We start from the raw sequence: 16,782 nt of genomic DNA on the forward strand, positions 1-16,782 counted from the left end.
GGTGGGTGCCTGTATTCTCAGCTACTCGGGAGGCTGAGGCAGGAGAATCGCTTGAACTGGGAGGTGGAGGTCACAGTGAGCTGAGATTGCACACGCACCACTGCACTCCAGCCTGGACGACGGAGTGAGATTCCATCTCAAAAAATAAAAATAAAAACAAAACCACAAAAATTAGCCAGGCATTCTGGCGTGCACATGTAGTCCCAGCTACTCTGGAGGTTGAGGCATGAGAATCACTTGAACCCGGGAGGCGGAGGTTGCAGTGAGCTGAGATTGAGCCATTGCACTCCAGCCTAGGCAAAACAGTGAGACTGTGTTTCAAAACAAACAAACAAACAAACAAATAAAAAAACTACCCCCCCGACACACCAACTGGCTGGGCATGGTGGCTCACACCTGTAACCCCAGTACTTTGGGAAGCCAAGGAGGAAGGATCCTTTGAGCTCAAGAGTTCAAGACTGCAGTGAGCTATGATTGTGCCAGTCCACTCCAGCCTGGGCGACAGAGTGAGACCCTGTCTCTGGAAAAAAAAAAAAAAAAAAAGAAAGAAAAGAAAAGAAAAGACAAACCGAAGTGTTTAGGGGTAAAGAGGTAGGATGTGTAAAACTTAATTTGAAATGGTTCAGAAAAAAATGCTTTATTTGCAACTTTTGTAGAAGTTTTGAAGTTATTTTGAAATACAAAGTTTAAAAATTAATTGTGTAATTGTTTGACGTCTTTCGTGAGGGGAGGGGCTACCACTGTCTTGTTTTCTGCTGTAGTTCCAGCTCTAGCACACCACAGGCTTCAACAAGAAATATTTCTTGAGTGAACAAATGAATGAATGAATTAAACCATCTTCCAATTTGGGTTTCAGGCAGGGGCTGGGATTTTGGAAGTCAAGCTTTAGACAGCAAGAGGCAAAATTCCTCTTTTTCTCTAGGTATATCTCTTCTGGAGCTCCAATGTGAGAGGGTAGATCATCTATAGTTTGGGGAAATAAGACCTCTGCCCTCCAAAGGCCGACAGGCAGCCCACAAGCAGGAGATAATTGAGTTGTGCTTTGCAACAAGAAGACCTGGCTGAGTGCCATTTTCTAAGTCGGTTCCCTAAGGTTCACCCTATTCCCCACATCACCACCACCCTTGGTTAAGATTTTTTTTTTTAATTTTTAATTGTTATGGAGATAGGGTCTCCCTATGTTGTCCAGGCTGGTCTCGAACTCCTGGCCTCAAGGGATTCTCCTGCCTTAGGCTCCCGAAGTGCTGGCATTACAGGTGTGAGCCACCGCCAGCCAGTTAAAAGCTTTTATAATATCCATTACTATTACTCTTGTAATGCAGCACTTATCTCAAGCTACTGTAACTGTATATTTGTCTGCCCTTTTCACTAAAGTGTGAGACTCTCCTTGGCAGAGGCTAAGTCTTTTCAGCTCAATATCCTCCTATGGGCCAGGCGCAGTGGCTCATGCCTATAATCCTAGCACTTTGGGAGGCTGAGGCAGGCAGATTGCCTGAGCTCAGGAGTTCAAGACCAGCCTGGACAACATGGTGAAACCCTGTCTCTACTAAAAATCCAAAAAATTACCCAGGCATGCTGGTGCTCGCCTGTAATCCCAGCTTCTCAGGAGGCTGAGGCAGGAGAATCACTTGAACCTGGGAGGCAGAGGTTGCATGCAGTGAGCCGAGATCGCTCCACTACACTCCAGCCTGGACGACAGGGCGAAACTCTGTCTCAAAAATATATCTATATATCTATATCTATATGTATATAATCTATATCATCTATTCTCCTATGACTACCACGTAGCCCACCCCATGCTATCCCTCAGTCCGGCCTCAGATCTCCTGGAATCTGGTTCCTGTGCTGTCCCTTCTGCCCTTGGCTGTCATGCTGCTGCCTCACCACCAGAGGGCCTTCCAGCTGGGCCTCAGAGACCCTTCTTACTACCCCACCCAAGGTGCCAGGCAGCAGCACTGGCTCCCCACCCCCTGCCCCTCATCCTGCAGGGTGCCCTATGCTTTTTGTGGAGCCATTCACCTGTCTCTCCCTCCATTTGCCTCAGCTAAGGAGACCTTCCTAGCAAGATCTCAGGGTTGGTCCAGCTTTGCAGCAAAGTTTGACTTCTGCCAGTGTGTGTGTCTGGTCTCTGATAGGGATGCTATCTTCCTGGGAGGCTATCTTACATCTAAGCTCTCCTCAGGACCAAACAGAAGGACCTCTTTTTCCATTTCCATGTGTCGGAGACCTCCCTAATGACTGCTATTTGCAACCTCATGTTTGTCCAAGGGCTACATGTAGCTCTTGGTTCATTTGTAGAAGGGGCAGAGCACAAGGTGCTTGTGGAAAGGTGGCCACTGCCTGGACCTTTGTGAGGCCCTCAGGGCCAGGGCTGGTCCTACCTGAGGCCCTAGATCACCTGGAGGGACCATCAGCCCATCCACTGTTTCTCCCTAGGCCTGAAAGAGGGACCCTCGTTCAGGATGAAGCTGAGAACAGACTCAGTAGAGAAAGGGGGAGACAGGTGAATGGAACCATGACCCAGGCAGTATGGAAAGAGGGCTAGGACCCAGCTGGAGCTCCCCGTGTGTTGGGTACGTGTGACTGTGTCTGTGCTCCCTGTATCATTCCTGTGCATTTCCACCCATGAAATTCCCTGGGAAAACGTCAAGCTCTCTCCACCATGCTAAGTAGGGTGAGCAAAGGAGATGGTTGGGGTTGAGGGCTCAGATGCTCAAAGAGGCAGGGATTCCCCCGGGGGATGATCCCTGGTGATAGTGATTGAAATCAGAGGGAGAGAGTTAATGCGGAGGAGTGAGAACCATGGGCCCGACTCGAAAGCTCACTTCCTACTGGCTGTCCTCCATCCCCAGCTCTCCTCAAGCTCTCTCTGCAGAATCTCAGTATGGCATCTGCCAAAAAGCTTACATGGATGATCCCCAAACATGGTCATCTCCTCTCACTTCCCCAGGGCTCTCAGACTCTTCCTTGGGGGACCTGGGAGAGGTTTTCCGGACCTTCCTACTTTTTGACAGCATAACGCTGTCAAGCACATGCAAAGTCTGCCAATAACAAGGGGCCCTCCTGACAAGCAGAGATGTTTTCTCTTCAGGGCTGCGGTGATGGGTGGGGGTCACTGCTATGAGGGGACGGTCTGCAGCCATAAGAAGGCTCTTCAGGCTAGAAGGCTTCACTCCCAAGGCCCGCACAGCTGAAGAGACCAAGGGGTTATAGGCTGAGGGCGCTATTGTGCACACCCTCCCACCCCAGCAGAAGTGGTTGGCACTGCGGCGATGCCAAGGCCGGCTGGGAGGAGGTCGCTGCAGTGATGAGGAATCCCTGCTTGGAGTGAGTGGTCACTGAAGTGGCTGCATGAACTAAAAGTACCTGCAGGGATGGGGGAGGTTTTCTGCAGTGATGAAGAGCACTTTGCAAAGGAAAGGGGCCAGCTTCTTGGGGGAAGAGTCCTGCGGTGACGGTGATGGGGGGCTGGGGGGTTCGCTGCAGTCAGGAGGGAGGGTCTCTGCAGCGATGGGAAGCAACCCAGGGCAGGGGGTGGGGTGGGCTGGGGAATGGGATGCGGTCGTGGTAATGGGATAGCTGGGGTCGCGGCAGTGTCGGTGGCACTTGCAGGACGCCTGATTCCTGAAGAATGGAAAGGGTGGGGTCTCTGAGGCCTCGGTCCTGCAGTGACGGGGATCCGTGCGGCGGCGGGGACGCGGTCCCTGCACTGCGGTGCCCAGTCTGGCTCGGGCTGCCGCGGCTGGCGCGGAGGCGGTACCGCGCCCGAAGGAGGGGGGAGCGCCAGCCCCGCCGCAGCAGCAGCAGGCGGGGCCAGGGCAGGCCGGAGGGGCGGCCTTTCGGAACGGGGGCGGGACCACCGCCGGCAGGGCCCGCGCCCCTGCCGGGACTCAGAGCCGCTGCAGCCACAGTCGCGAACTGGCGGCCGGCAGGTGCCGGGACCGAGGGCCACCCGGAGCGCAGAGGCGGCACCACCCACACGGATCCCGTGGGCACCTAGAACTCCGCGGAGGACGCGACGGTGAGGCTGAGACTGCCACAGGGAGCGGGGCGATCCCCAGAGCCAGCCCGCGGCATCCCCTGCGCGGGCCGCGGCCACTGCAGGTGCCCCCTCCTCCCACATCAGCTCTGCCGGGGTAGGGAGCGGTGCCCTGGCGGCTCCCACGGACTCTCCCTGGCCCGACACCTCTCCCGGGCTTGCCTCCCAAAGACCCCCTCTTTTCGCTTTCCCAGCTCGTTCTTCCCACCCTTAACCCCTCCACTCCGGCCAGCACCCCCGTCGGATGAGGCACCAGGGAGAGAAAGACCAAGGCCCTTTCGGCGCCCCATCCACCCTCCCCCCGCGATCCCTCGCAGGGCCGGGGGCCTCCGGGGGGATTCGGGCCCTTTAAACCTCCGCCTTCCCGGAGCATCTTCCATCTCCACCCGCGCCGCTTCCGACAGCTGGCGGCCGCGGGGAGCCCCGGGGGGCCGGCAGGTACGGGGGTGGCTGCGAGGTTGGGAGTGGGCGGTGGAACAGCTGTGACCGCCCCCACCCCCGGGGGAGCCGCGGCGGGACTGCTGGGCGCCGAAGCGCGCGTTAATCATTAACCCTCCGCGGCCCGGCTGCCCAGGTAACGCGTGAGGATGCCCTCCTCGCCACCACGCCTGCCGCCCCCTTATCTCCCCCGCCACCTGTCGCCCTCAGGAGCTCCCGCTCGGCCTCGCGCCCCGGCAGGCCCCGTCCGGGTGCTGGAGTGAGACTCTCGCGCTGGCCTGTGGAGCGCGGGGTGGGCGTCCCGTCACCCTGCGCCCAGCTTCCCCGGCCCGTTCCCGCAGGGCCGGCCTCCCGGCGCCATGCCCGGCCTGTACTGCCCCTCCAGCTGGACGCCGCTGCCGCTCACGGACTCCTGGGTCCGGGCCTGCGCCAACGGCCCCTGCCTCAGCGTGCGGGCCCGGCTCACCTACCGCAACCCGCAGCCGCAGCCGGTGGACGGTGAGGCCCGGGTGGGGCGCGGGCGCGGCGGGGGGTGCGCCGGGCAGGGTCCGACGCCGCCTCCCGCCGCCCTCCCCAGGCGTGTTCGTGTACCCGCTGGCCGAGGCCGAGGTGGTGTCCGGCTTCGAGGCCGAGGCCGCCGGACGGCGCGTCTCCTTCCAGCTGCAGAGCCGGCGCCGCTCGCAGGCCGCCTGCTGCCGCGCTCTGGGCCCGGGGTTGGGGACCCCGACGCCCCGCCGCTGCGCGCAGGGTGAGTCCCGCGCGCCCGCACCCGCGCTCCTGAAAGCCGGGCGCAGCTCAAGCTCCCGCACCCGCTCGGCCTCCGCCCGTCCCCCGCCTTCCTCCGGGCACTGCCTTGTGCATTCATTGGCTCATCCTGGTATTCAGCAGTCGTGGGCTGGGCACCTGACCTGCGCCAGGTGCTGGGAGAACATGGCCCGGAGGTTCACAGCCTGGGAGACAGACACAGCAGGCAGCACAGGGCTTGCGGGGGCGCCAGCAGCCCTTACAGCCCAGGAGACCGGTCTCTCTAGGGGGCTGCAAAGGGAGCCTTCTCCCCTGGTCCCCTCCGGCCCCTTACTATTTTAGGCTGCACACCTCAATCCGGCCCCGCGTGGGCCACTGAATCAAGTGTAGACTCCAGTGCCTAGCAGCCAAGGCCCTCGCTCTCACCCCATTCCATCCCTCTCCCCGCGACCCCATACACCAGGTACCGCTGCCGCTGGCCACACTGACTGACAGGTCCTTTCCCAACTCTCTGCTCTGTCTTTCCATCTTCTATTGAGCAAATTCCTACTTGTCCTTTAAGATCCACTAAACGTCATTCCTAGGGAAACCCTCCCTGACTCTCCCACAAATAGCTGCACTGTTTCCTGGCTCCCCAGCCTTTTGTGCCCCCTCGTTATGGCACTTACAGGGGGAGTCATTGTCACAGATCTGCCTGTCTGTCTCCCCGCTGGAGCATCTCCAAATCCCAGCACCTCACACAGAACCTGGCACTATGAGGCCCAGCGAGTGCCCGGGGAAGGGACAGAAGCCCAGCCCTGTGCTGTGTGCTGTGCTTGCACCTGGTTCTTTCATTGATTCATTCATACATGCCTTTGATTCCTGCCCAGGGGATTCGCAATCCAGGTAAGAAGAAGAGGAACAGAATCCAGTGGTGTTGAGAGCTGGCATAAGCCCAGCAGGTTAGAGGCTTGTGGTTAGAGGCTAGAGTGAGCTCTGGGCTGAGGCCCCAGGAATGTTCCAGAAGGAGGTAGAGCCAGCATTTGACTGCAAGAAAGGGTAGGACTCAGTTAAGTGGAAGGTAGGGGCAACAGTATAAGCAAATGCTTATAAGTAGGTTACAGTGGGTAATGACAATAAAATGTCTCATGTTTATAGTGATTTACAGTTTACAATCGCTAGTATCACCTCATTTGAATCCCAAGTAGTGGGTAATGCAGGCTTCTTCCTGTTATGGGGGATGGAAGGGGGATAATCCCCCTTCCTCCTGTTATGGGGGATGAAAGTCATAGCAGGGGTCACTGACTTATATGTTGGGTGCTTTGCATACATTGCCTCATTTGTTCCTCACCACAATCACAGAGTTATTATGATCCCCACTTTATGGATGAGGAAACAGGCTCCTCAGAACAAGAGAGCTGCCAAAGGACTCAATTAGAGGTCACCAAGCTGATATTTAAAACTTGATGCTGTGCTGTCTCCCCTGTGTCGGTTGGCTGGGATGGAAGCCCCTTTCTTTCTTTCCTTCCATCTTTTTCTTCCCTTCAGTTATTCAGCAAGTATTTATTGAAAGGATGAACAATTGGTCATTGTGAGGAAGTGAGGTACAGTAGGGCTGTGAAGGTGGGCTGGGGCCAGACCACGTCGGTGGTGTACACAGCTGCCACTGTACATGGCTGGTCATTATTCCTTTAGCAGCCCCACCAGTCCCCAAACAAACCTAGGAGCTAAATAAAACAGTGTGTGCGGTGTGCAAATGGAGCTTTATGTCCTCCAGCCTGCTTCTCTATTCCTCCTGCCCGGGAGGAGTAGAGAATTCTGGAGCCACCTTAGTGGGCAATGGGGGAGCTCCTGATGGTTCAGGAGCAGGAAATTTATGAGCAGAGTGGGGTCCCAGGCCACAGGGAGATGTCTATCCACAAGGGATGGTGGCCAAGGGTTGAATGGAAAGAGGCAGGCAGGGGGAGAGGGGCAGAGGGTGTGGGTATTCCCAGGGCCTTGAGAGTGGACATGGCCCCTTCTCAGCCTTCCATTAGCAAGGATGTCACTGCTGCTCTTGCCTGATGACAGCCAGATCTGTTCACAGTTAGTCTGCCTCTCCTGCCATCATTCATCTCATGCCTCCATCCTGCGTCACCAATGCATTAGCCTAGTGCCAACATGCAAAGTCCCCCTTGCCCAGGCTCCCTGACCCAATGCCTGCTTCCACATCTAGCTTCCTCCCTCTCCTCTGCTTCCAGCATGCTCTGACCCCATTTCTCACCCATCATAGGTCATCTTGTCTTGGATCTGGCCCAGGCCCGGTCCACGTTGGTGCTGCCCACAGGCATTATCGCCGCGGCTGGCACCATGACGGTGACCCTGCACAGCAGCCGGGAGCTGCCCTCAAGGCCTGACGGGGTGCTGCATGTGGCCCTGCCCACTGTGCTCACCCCGCTGGCCCCGCCAGGCCCGCCAGGGCCCCCCAGGCCTCCGGGGCTCTGTGACGACAGGTTGGGCCTATGGTGATTCTCTTCGTCCCTCCCTCGGCTTCTCTGGGTCTAGTGCGGGTGAGGGGGCACTGGCAGGGTACCCAGGGATGGGAAGGGTGAGGAAGGGCTGGGGCCAGTCAGCCGGAGGGTTTAGGGGCCTTCACAGTGGCCCAGTGACCCTCCTCATGCTCCCTTCCAGCCCCACCAGCTGCTTCGGGGTGGGCAGCCCTCAGGAGGAAGGGCTGGCCTGGGAGGAGCCGGCTGCCCCTCGGGACGTGTTCTCAGGCCCTGCCCGCTGCCCTGCCCCATATACCTTCTCCTTCGAGATGCTGGTGACTGGGCCATGCCTGCTTGCAGGTGGGTGCATCTGGCTGGCCTGCCCTCTTTTCAGATGCCCACTCCACCCAGTGTAGTGACTGGAAGGGAAATAAGGCTCAGGGATAGGAGGGACACAGGACAAAAAGACAGGGACCCAAGCCTCCGGAACATCTGGGTTAGTGGTGGGAGCATCCCCTGGTCACCTCTACCCAACACACACACCCCAATTTTATCAAGGTAATTTATTTATATCTCATCCCACCCACCAGTGGGAAGAGAGATACTTACAATGGGACTAGTACCTGTGATGAAGTAGATTTTCCTTACACAGAAGGTGGGGGGTGGATGCTAAATCAGCACCTGGCTGATGCATGACTCTTCGACCAGCCAGAAACCCCGCTGGAATCTACTTCCCAGCCCGTGAAAGCAGGCACATCCTCCCTCGTCCATCTGACCCCATATAGATCAGACTCTGAGAGCTGACTGAATCAGCCATGACCCCTGCCAACATTTGCTGTCCCTGGGAAGGTGTTATGGCTACATCTCCCCTTCCTGCCTCTATGTCCCTCAGGCCTGGAGAGCCCCTCTCATGCTCTGCGGGCAGATGCCCCCCCTCATGCCAGCTCTGCAGCCACCATCTGTGTCACACTGGCAGAGGGCCACCACTGTGACCGGGCCTTGGAGATCCTGCTGCACCCCAGTGGTGAGAGACTGGGATACACCGTGGGCCGGCTCTGACCTGCTTCTATATGAATGGGGGAAGCATTTCTTAAGTGCAGGTTTCTGGGCCCCGGCCCAGATGGACTGAGTCATCTGTGAGGGCAGAGCCTGTGGTGCGGGAAGGCTGGACCTGCAGGCTCCTCCTGGACAGTGAAACTGGGCACTTGGGGTCCAGAGGCAGGGCCTTCCTTGACAGAATTGTGTCCTCTCCTCTCAGAGCCCCATCAGCCACACCTGATGCTGGAGGGCGGCAGCCTGAGCTCAGCAGAATATGAGGCCCGGGTGAGGGCCCGCCGAGATTTTCAGAGGCTACAGCGAAGGGACAGTGATGGGGACCGGCAGGTACCGCCATAGGAGCCTGGCCTGGCCCCTGGCCTTGGCTGCATTTGTGCACAAGGAGCAGGCAAGCAGGCTTACATTGGAATGGGTGCGGGGAGGCCTCTTTTCTCGGCAAGATCTCTCCACAGCTGCCACCAACCATCACAGAGGACAGATGAGTATTGTCATTGGAGGGCCGATGTGAATCTCTCTGGGGTGTGTCTCAGAGGATGGAGGCTAGGTCTGATATAAACAGAAGACAGCCACCTGCCTTTGCCCCTGCCTTTATTCGAATTACTACAAAAAGATGTCCCCTCTGGGTGGATCAGACAGAAAAAGGCCCCAGAGCCAGTCCCACTGCCCACCCTCAACAAAGTAGCACTAAGCCTTGCCCAGGCTGACTTGGGACTCCCCCGCTCAGGTGTGGTTCCTGCAGCGACGCTTCCACAAGGACATCCTGCTGAACCCCGTGCTGGTGCTGAGCTTCTGCCCAGACCTGAGCTCCAAGCCCGGACACCTGGGGACAGCTACTCGGGAGCTACTCTTCCTTTTGGATAGCAGCAGCGCGGCACACAAGGCCCGTGGGGGTGTGGTGTGGGCGGGCCTGGGGGTTGGATGGGGCAGTGGGTCTGAGGAGGGCTGGGGGCAGCCTCTTGAAGCCAGGAGTTACCTTGTTGCTTCAAACACCATCTTCCAAAGAGGAAGCAGATGGCAACTCCTCAGGGGATTCCCTTAGACAGGAGCCCTGCTCCAACCGCCAAACAGACACTGTCACGCTCTCTTGCTCATATTCACGCACACACATCTCTCCAGGATTCCAAGAGCCTCTCACACATAGACTTGCACTCAGTCACAGGGAGTCACTCCAATCACAGGGACACTCAAGTTTCATGTGTACCTCCAGAGTCCCACACACAGTCATGTGTACCTCCAGAGTCCCACACACAGTCATGTGTACCTCCAGAGTCCCACACACAGCCATGTGTACCTCCAGAGTCCCACACACAGTCATGTGTACCTCCAGAGTCCCACACACAGCCATGTGTACCTCCAGAGTCCCACACACAGTCATGTGTACCTCCAGAGTCCCACACACAGCCATGTGTACCTGCAGAGTCCCACACAGTCATGTACACCTCCAGAGTCCCACACACAGTCATGTGTACTTCTAGAGTCCCACACAGTCATGTATACCTCCAGAGTCCCACACACAGTCATGTACACCTCCAGAGTCCCACACACAGTCATGTATACCTCCAGAGTCCCACACACAGTCATGTATACCTCCAGAGTCCCACACACAGTCATGTGTACCTCCAGAGTCCCACACATCTCTCACACACACTTGGGGGCTCACTGGCACACTTTCCCTCACACCCAGGGCCTCTCCTAGGTTACCACAGCCTCTCACTTGAATCACAGCCTGGATAAGGCAGTGATCTGGCTTCCCTTGCTCTGTATCAGGGCCCATGGGGCTGGCCTCACGCCGCCCTCCCTGGCCCTCCACAGGATGCCATTGTTTTGGCTGTGAAGTCCCTCCCGCCCCAGACGCTTATCAACCTGGCCGTGTTTGGGACGTTGGTGCAGCCACTCTTCCCAGAGAGCCGGCCTTGCAGTGATGTGAGTGTGGTCCAGGGATCTGGAGGCCTTACAGAGAGGTTTCAGCCCAGTGCGTCCCAGCCTGTGCCTTCTCGCTCCAGGATGCTGTGCAGCTGATCTGTGAGAGCATTGAGACCCTGCAGGTTCCGAGTGGGCCCCCAGACGTGCTGGCTGCTCTGGACTGGGCCGTGGGGCAGCCCCAGCACAGGGCCTACCCTCGGCAGCTGTTCCTGCTCACTGCTGCCTCACCCATGGCCACCACTACCCACCGAACCCTGGAGCTCATGAGGTGGCACAGGGGGACAGCCAGGTATGGGATGGGCAGAGCCAGATGCGTAAGACTGAGCCCCCACAAGGGGCTCCTGAAGATCACAGCTGCTTCCTTTCCTTCATCAGATGCTTCTCCTTTGGGCTGGGGCCCACCTGCCACCAGCTGCTCCAGGGTTTATCTGCCCTCAGCAGAGGCCAGGCCTACTTCCTGAGGCCTGGGCAGAGGCTGCAGCCCATGGTGAGCTTGAGCCTGGGCCCTGTTCCCTACACCTGGAAGTTTTTCTCCCAAGTTACACATCAAGTCTGAAACAGAACTCAGGCAGGCCATGGGGGCTCCTGGCGCCCTCACCAGGCCTTCTCCCCACTCCAATCAGGGGAAGAGCTGTTGGTGCTGTGAAGGCCAAAGGTGTCAGGACACTGTCTCTGACCACCCTCTGAATCCCATTTAGTCCTGGAACGGAGCCTCGTCCTCACAGTCTTGCCCCATCCATGTGGCAAAGCTCAGGCCAGGAGACAGACCAAATCCTGAGGGCTGAGCACTCAGCCCCCTGCTTGCTCCTACCCTCATTCCTTCTCCTGACCCCAGCCTGGCCCTGTGCCCCATCAGCTTAGGGGCTGGGCAGATGGCATCAGGGGAAGGGCAGCCTTCCTGCTCTGTCTGGCTGTATGACACCTCTTTCCTTCCCATGTCTTCCCTGTGGCCACTCCCCACAGCTGGTACAGGCTCTGCGGAAGGCACTGGAGCCTGCTTTGAGTGACATCTCTGTGGACTGGTTTGTGCCTGACACTGTGGAGGCACTGCTGACCCCCCGGGAGATCCCAGCACTCTACCCTGGGGACCAGCTGCTCGGTTACTGCTCACTCTTCAGGGTGGATGGCTTCCGGTCCCGCCCACCAGGGGTAAGCTTGGGCTGGGGTGTGGTAGGGGGGCTAGGGTGAGGTAGGGGGGCCTGGGATGGCTGAAGTCCCCGCATCTCTTCCAAACCCTTTTTCCATTCTCTGTGCCTCTCTCTACCAAGCTTCTCTACTATCCCCTAGGACTCCACAGAGATCACACTGGGCCCCCTAAGATGACACACCCTGTCCCCTTCATGGAGTCTTCCACTGAGTTGTCCTGCAAAGTGTTACCCCGAGTTTTTACCCAAGGTCACTAAAGCACAGCCACAGAAAACAGCACCTGCATTTGCTACGAGGTTTCCATCAAGGCTTGCTCATGGCTTCACATAGTTCCCTATAGAAAGCACCAGCCAGCGTATTTTCTGGGACACGCAGTGATGGATGAGCATAACCTAGGCACAATCTCTAATCCCAGCTCTGTCACTTACCAGCCATTTGATTTGAGCAAGTCACTTCACCTCACTGACCCATTTCCTCATATGGAAATGAGGTTTTTCACAGGTGGTTGTCATCAGGGGTCATAAAGTGAGTACTCCTGGCAGAACACTTGACACAGTAGGAGCTGGGGACATGGTAGTTATTCTTTAATGAAAAGCCTTATCTCTTTAGAAGAACTCTGCATGCTTCCTCCTTTTTGATCATGAGAGCTGCATAACAGACTTTTTTTTTTTGCCTGGCTGCCAGGGAGCTCAGGGCCAAACTTAAAGCTCAGCTTCCCAGCAGCTCTATTAACCCTTACAGTGAACATGTCTGCTTCCTCCTTCTTTAGTACTGGTCTTTTGTTTCTGGTTTATTAGCTTTGTTGCCTCTTGCTGTGAGCCATCTAAAAATGTTTGGAAAGAGGTAGCACATAACTGCAGTTAATTTTTTTCCCAATAATATTCTCTCTAGGGCCAAGAGCCTGGCTGGCAGAGCTCGGGTGGGTCCGTGTTTCCATCCCCAGAAGAGGCCCCGTCTGCTGCCAGCCCTGGCACTGAGCCCACTGGCACCTCAGAGCCACTGGGAACAGGCACTGTCTCAGCAGAACTGTCCAGCCCATGGGCTGCCAGGGACTCAGAGCAGAGTGAGTGCCCAGGTGTATGTGTGTGGCTGTATTGGAGTGGGCACTGGGAGGGGTCAGGGCTAGGGTCCATTCTACTGCCTCCCAGCAGGTACTGATGCTCTGACAGACCCAGTCACGGATCCTGGACCTAACCCCTCTGACACAGCCATATGGCGCCGCATCTTTCAGTCCTCGTACATTCGGGAGCAGTATGTGCTCACCCACTGCTCTGCCAGCCCCGAGCCAGGCCCAGGCTCCACAGGCAGCAGTGAGTCCCCAGGCTCACAGGGCCCTGGCTCCCCCGAAGGTAGTGCTCCCTTGGAGCCACCTTCTCAGCAGGGCTGCCGCAGTCTGGCCTGGGGAGAACCTGCAGGCTCCCGCTCCTGTCCCCTGCCTGCACCTACACCAGCTCCATTCAAGGTGAGATCCAACCCACATTCATTCGCCTTGTATCCAGCAAATATTTATTTACCACCTGCTGTGCACCAGATATTATGTAGAGTTTACTATTAAGTCTAGCTAGAGAGAAAGGTGGGTAAATCCCCAACGATAATACCATGTAACAACCAGTGATGAGCACAAGGACATGTATTAAGGGGGCTTAAAGTCAGGGTGACTAATTCTGCCTGAGAGAGTCAGGAAAGTCAGAGCCATATCTGGAAGAATAAGCACGAGTTAGCCATGCAGAGAGGGAGAAGACATAAACGAAAATACAGAGACAAGCAACAACCACAAGTGGGAAATAGGGAGTGGAGTGGGATGATGCTGGGAAGGGGCCAAGGCCAGAGGTCACTGTAGGCCATAAGGAACTTGGCCTTCCTCCTCAAGCTGGTGAGCGGCCACCCAGGGTTTCAGACAAGGGGCATGGGCCAGCTGTGCACCCATGTATGATGGTCAAGGGTTCTGCATTCCTTGACCAGTGGCCCCCATATCTCACATGCAGGTGGGGGCCTTGAGTACTGAGGTGCTGGGCCGTCAGCACAGAGCGGCTCTGGCTGGCCGAAGCCTCTCATCCCCTCCAGGCCGGGCAAACCAAGTCCCCGGCCGACCCCGGAAACCCTCTTTGGGTGCAATACTAGATGGCCCAAGTCCTGAGCCAGGCCAACAGTTGGGACAAGGCCTGGATGACTCAGGTAAGTGTTGGATGGGGAGCTGGTTTCCCTGACACCAAGGAGGCCTTGGGGAGGTAAAGCCCAGAGGACCACTCTGCCCATGCCCCTGCTGTCTTGCCTCCCCAGGAAACCTGCTCTCCCCAGCCCCTATGGACTGGGACATGCTGATGGAACCACCCTTCTTATTCATGGCTGTGCCTCCTAGTGGGGAGTCGGCTCCTCCAGCAGTGCCTCCCCAGGCTCCACGCTGCCATGTGGTGATCCGGGGCCTGTGTGGGGAGCAGCCCATGTGCTGGGAGGTGGGTGTTGGGCTGGAGACACTGTGGGGACCTGGAGATGGCTCACAGCCTCCCTCACCTCCTGTAAGAGAAGCTGCTTGGGACCAAGCACTCCATCGGCTGACAGCAGCCTCTGTGGTCCGGGACAATGAGCAGCTGGCCCTCCGAGGAGGGGCAGAGACCACAGCTGACCGGGGTGAGTTGCTCGTGGGTCCAGTCAGGACCCAAAGGCATGGGCTAAAAACAGCAAAGGTAGAGGTCTGTGTGTTTGATCACTCTCTATACCTCGCTTTGATCACAAAGGATTTGAGGCTCATCACAGACAAGATAAAAAATTAAGCAGGACAATGGGAAAAAGTAAAAATAAAGGAAACTGAGAATGAGGTTATATTAAAGGTGCATGCTGTGAGGTTATATACTCTTGCAAGGATCAGATCCAGAACTGACAAGCTTCCTAGCAGCCAGCACAGAGGGCAACGTGATCCTGTCATGATTCACAGCACCCACAACGTAAAAACAAATCTTTGTCATTTAGGAAAATACTTAAAGTTCATTTCCTCAGTTGCACTAGCCACAGCTGAAGTACTCAATAGTCACATGTGACTAGTGGCTACCACATTGGATCATGAAGAGAGAGAACATTTCCAAGTTTTATTAGTGCAGAAGCAGGTGGAGGAAAATGTGCCAGCTAATGCTTCCTCTGGGTGTTGTCCAGAGTGCTGAATTTCTGGGCAGCCAGGGGGCCCTTGCTCTGCTATGGGTTGAAGATTCAGCCTGATCACTTCTTGTCAAAGTTGGGGAGTCTGAGCTGGTTCTGGGCCTAGCAAGGCAATCTACTCTGTTAAAGTCGATAGAGGGAGAAGCTGGGGAGAACACCGCAATTTTTTCTATGAGCCCTCTGTAGAGGGCGGGTGGTGGGGGCTCCACAGACTGCTCCTTGGTTCCACAGGCCATGCCCGGAGGTGCTGGCTTCGAGCCCTTCAGACAAGTAAGGTCAGCTCTGCCCCCTCCTGCTTCACTTGCCCTGTAGCTGTGGATGCTACTACTAGGGAGGTCCTGCCTGGGGCCCTGCAGGTGTGCAGCTCAGGTAGGGGCCTATTCTGGTGACCTCTCAGGTGCAGCTCTCACCTCACTGGCCACTCTCCTGGACAAACCTGACTCCTGTCCCATGTGCCCCTGCAGAGCCCGCTGAGCCCCCAGGAACCCCTCCTGCCTCTCACAGCCATCTAGATGCAGCTCCTCTGCCCACTGTTGTCTACTCTAAAGGTAACACCCAAAGGTAGGGAAAGGGTAGGGGCACTTGGGCTTAGAGACCACCCCCTGGCACTGATGATCCCCACTGCAGGACTTCAGAGAGGCTCTCCAGCAGGCGCCTGGGACTCGGACCAAAATGGCAACTCCAAGCGTGCTTTGGGGGACCCTGCCACTCCCACGGAAGGTCCTCGCCGCCCACCTCCCCGTCCTCCCTGTCGGCTCAGCATGGGCCGCCGTCACAAACTCTGTAGCCCTGACCCGGGCCAGGCCAACAACAGTGAAGGCAGCGACCATGACTACCTGCCCTTGGTGAGGACTCGGGAGGTGGAGGGTGGTGCCGCCGGGGCCGGGCGCTGTTTCAGCTCGCTTCTCCCCCCACCTCCTCTCTCCTCAGGTGCGGCTGCAGGAGGCACCAGGCTCCTTCCGCCTGGACGCGCCCTTCTGCGCCGCTGTGCGCATCTCGCAGGAGCGCCTCTGCCGTGCCTCGCCCTTTGCCGTGCACCGCGCCAGCCTCAGCCCCACCTCGGCCTCATTGCCCTGGGCACTTCTGGGCCCTGGTGTTGGCCAGGGTGACAGTGCCACGGCCTCCTGCAGCCCGTCCCCCAGCTCGGGCTCCGAGGGGCCAGGCCAGGTGGACAGTGGGCGGGGCTCAGACACCGAGGCCTCCGAGGGGGCGGAAGGGCTGGGCGGCACCGACCTGCGGGGCCGGACCTGGGCCACTGCCGTAGCACTCGCCTGGCTGGAGCACCGATGCGCCGCTGCCTTCGGCGAGTGGGAACTGACAGCGGCCAAAGCTGATTGCTGGCTGCGGGCCCAGCACTTGCCTGACGGCCTTGACCTGGCCGCCCTCAAGGCCGCAGCCCGAGGGCTCTTCCTGCTACTGCGCCACTGGGACCAAAACCTGCAGCTACACCTGCTGTGCTACAGCCCAGCGAACGTGTGAAGGCTGCCCCCTGCTGCTTGGGCTGGCGCCCCACCCAACACACTCAAGTCACTGCCGCCCAGGGCTGGCCTCTTGGTGCTGGGAAAGTGTAGGCTGGTGCCAGCCTGCCCCCCACTGCTTCTTACTCCCTCCCTAGAGCCCTCTTGCCCCCACAAAAAGTGCCTGCCTGTGCTCTCTCCCGCTCCTCCCACCCCACTCACACTCCCCTCCATCCTCTGAGCTCCCTGCAGCACAGTGGAAGGGTAGAGAGCCACAGTCCCCAAATCCTATGCAATAAAGTGCCTCCTAGGACTGCTTGAGTGAATTCTTTATCTGCTCCATACATGTCCCTCACAGCCTGGACCAGGCATCGGCTGCCCC

At 57.5% G+C, this 16,782-nt stretch overlaps 1 protein-coding gene and 1 non-coding gene across 13 annotated transcripts; both read left to right on the forward strand.

Annotated features, from left to right (window-relative positions):
* Positions 1–3,566: 3,566 nt before the first annotated feature.
* Positions 3,567–16,713, forward strand: VWA5B2 (von Willebrand factor A domain containing 5B2). 12 transcript variants are annotated; one of them, XM_054681283.2, is made up of 20 exons: positions 3,567–4,104; positions 4,234–4,975; positions 5,055–5,225; positions 7,473–7,704; positions 7,871–8,028; positions 8,561–8,692; positions 8,927–9,051; positions 9,449–9,604; positions 10,537–10,647; positions 10,728–10,936; positions 11,023–11,134; positions 11,611–11,796; positions 12,685–12,856; positions 12,942–13,255; positions 13,779–13,968; positions 14,074–14,421; positions 15,175–15,312; positions 15,408–15,491; positions 15,571–15,788; positions 15,874–16,713. In XM_054681283.2, exons 2-20 carry the CDS (start codon positions 4,837–4,839, stop codon positions 16,420–16,422), a joined length of 3,744 nt encoding a protein of 1,247 aa, XP_054537258.1. In that variant the 5' UTR covers positions 3,567–4,104; positions 4,234–4,836; the 3' UTR covers positions 16,423–16,713. The 12 variants fall into 12 exon arrangements, with proteins under 12 accessions (XP_054537258.1, XP_054537259.1, XP_016797886.2 ...); XM_054681284.2 differs by having other exon boundaries at positions 3,567–4,021; XM_016942397.4 differs by having other exon boundaries at positions 3,567–4,021; positions 4,688–4,975.
* MIR1224 (microRNA mir-1224) lies at positions 15,789–15,873 on the forward strand. Its single transcript, NR_035530.1, has one exon. It is a non-coding gene; the product is annotated as a microRNA mir-1224 (primary transcript).
* Positions 16,714–16,782: the final 69 nt, after the last annotated feature.

The sequence above is a fragment of the Pan troglodytes genome, chromosome 2 (assembly GCF_028858775.2).
Source record: "Pan troglodytes isolate AG18354 chromosome 2, NHGRI_mPanTro3-v2.0_pri, whole genome shotgun sequence".
In the NCBI taxonomy this organism is placed as follows: domain Eukaryota; kingdom Metazoa; phylum Chordata; class Mammalia; order Primates; family Hominidae; genus Pan; species Pan troglodytes.

Coding starts and splice junctions, on each gene's coding strand:
- VWA5B2 (XM_016942394.4), top strand. CDS start 4,837: ATGCCCGGCCTGTACTGCCCCTCCAGCTGGACGCCGCTGCCGCTCACG. Junction 9,605..10,536: donor GCAGCAGCGCGGCACACAAG/GCCCGTGGGGGT, acceptor GGCCCTCCACAG/GATGCCATTGTTTTGGCTGT. Junction 12,857..12,941: donor TGCCAGGGACTCAGAGCAGA/GTGAGTGCCCAG, acceptor ACTGCCTCCCAG/CAGGTACTGATGCTCTGACA.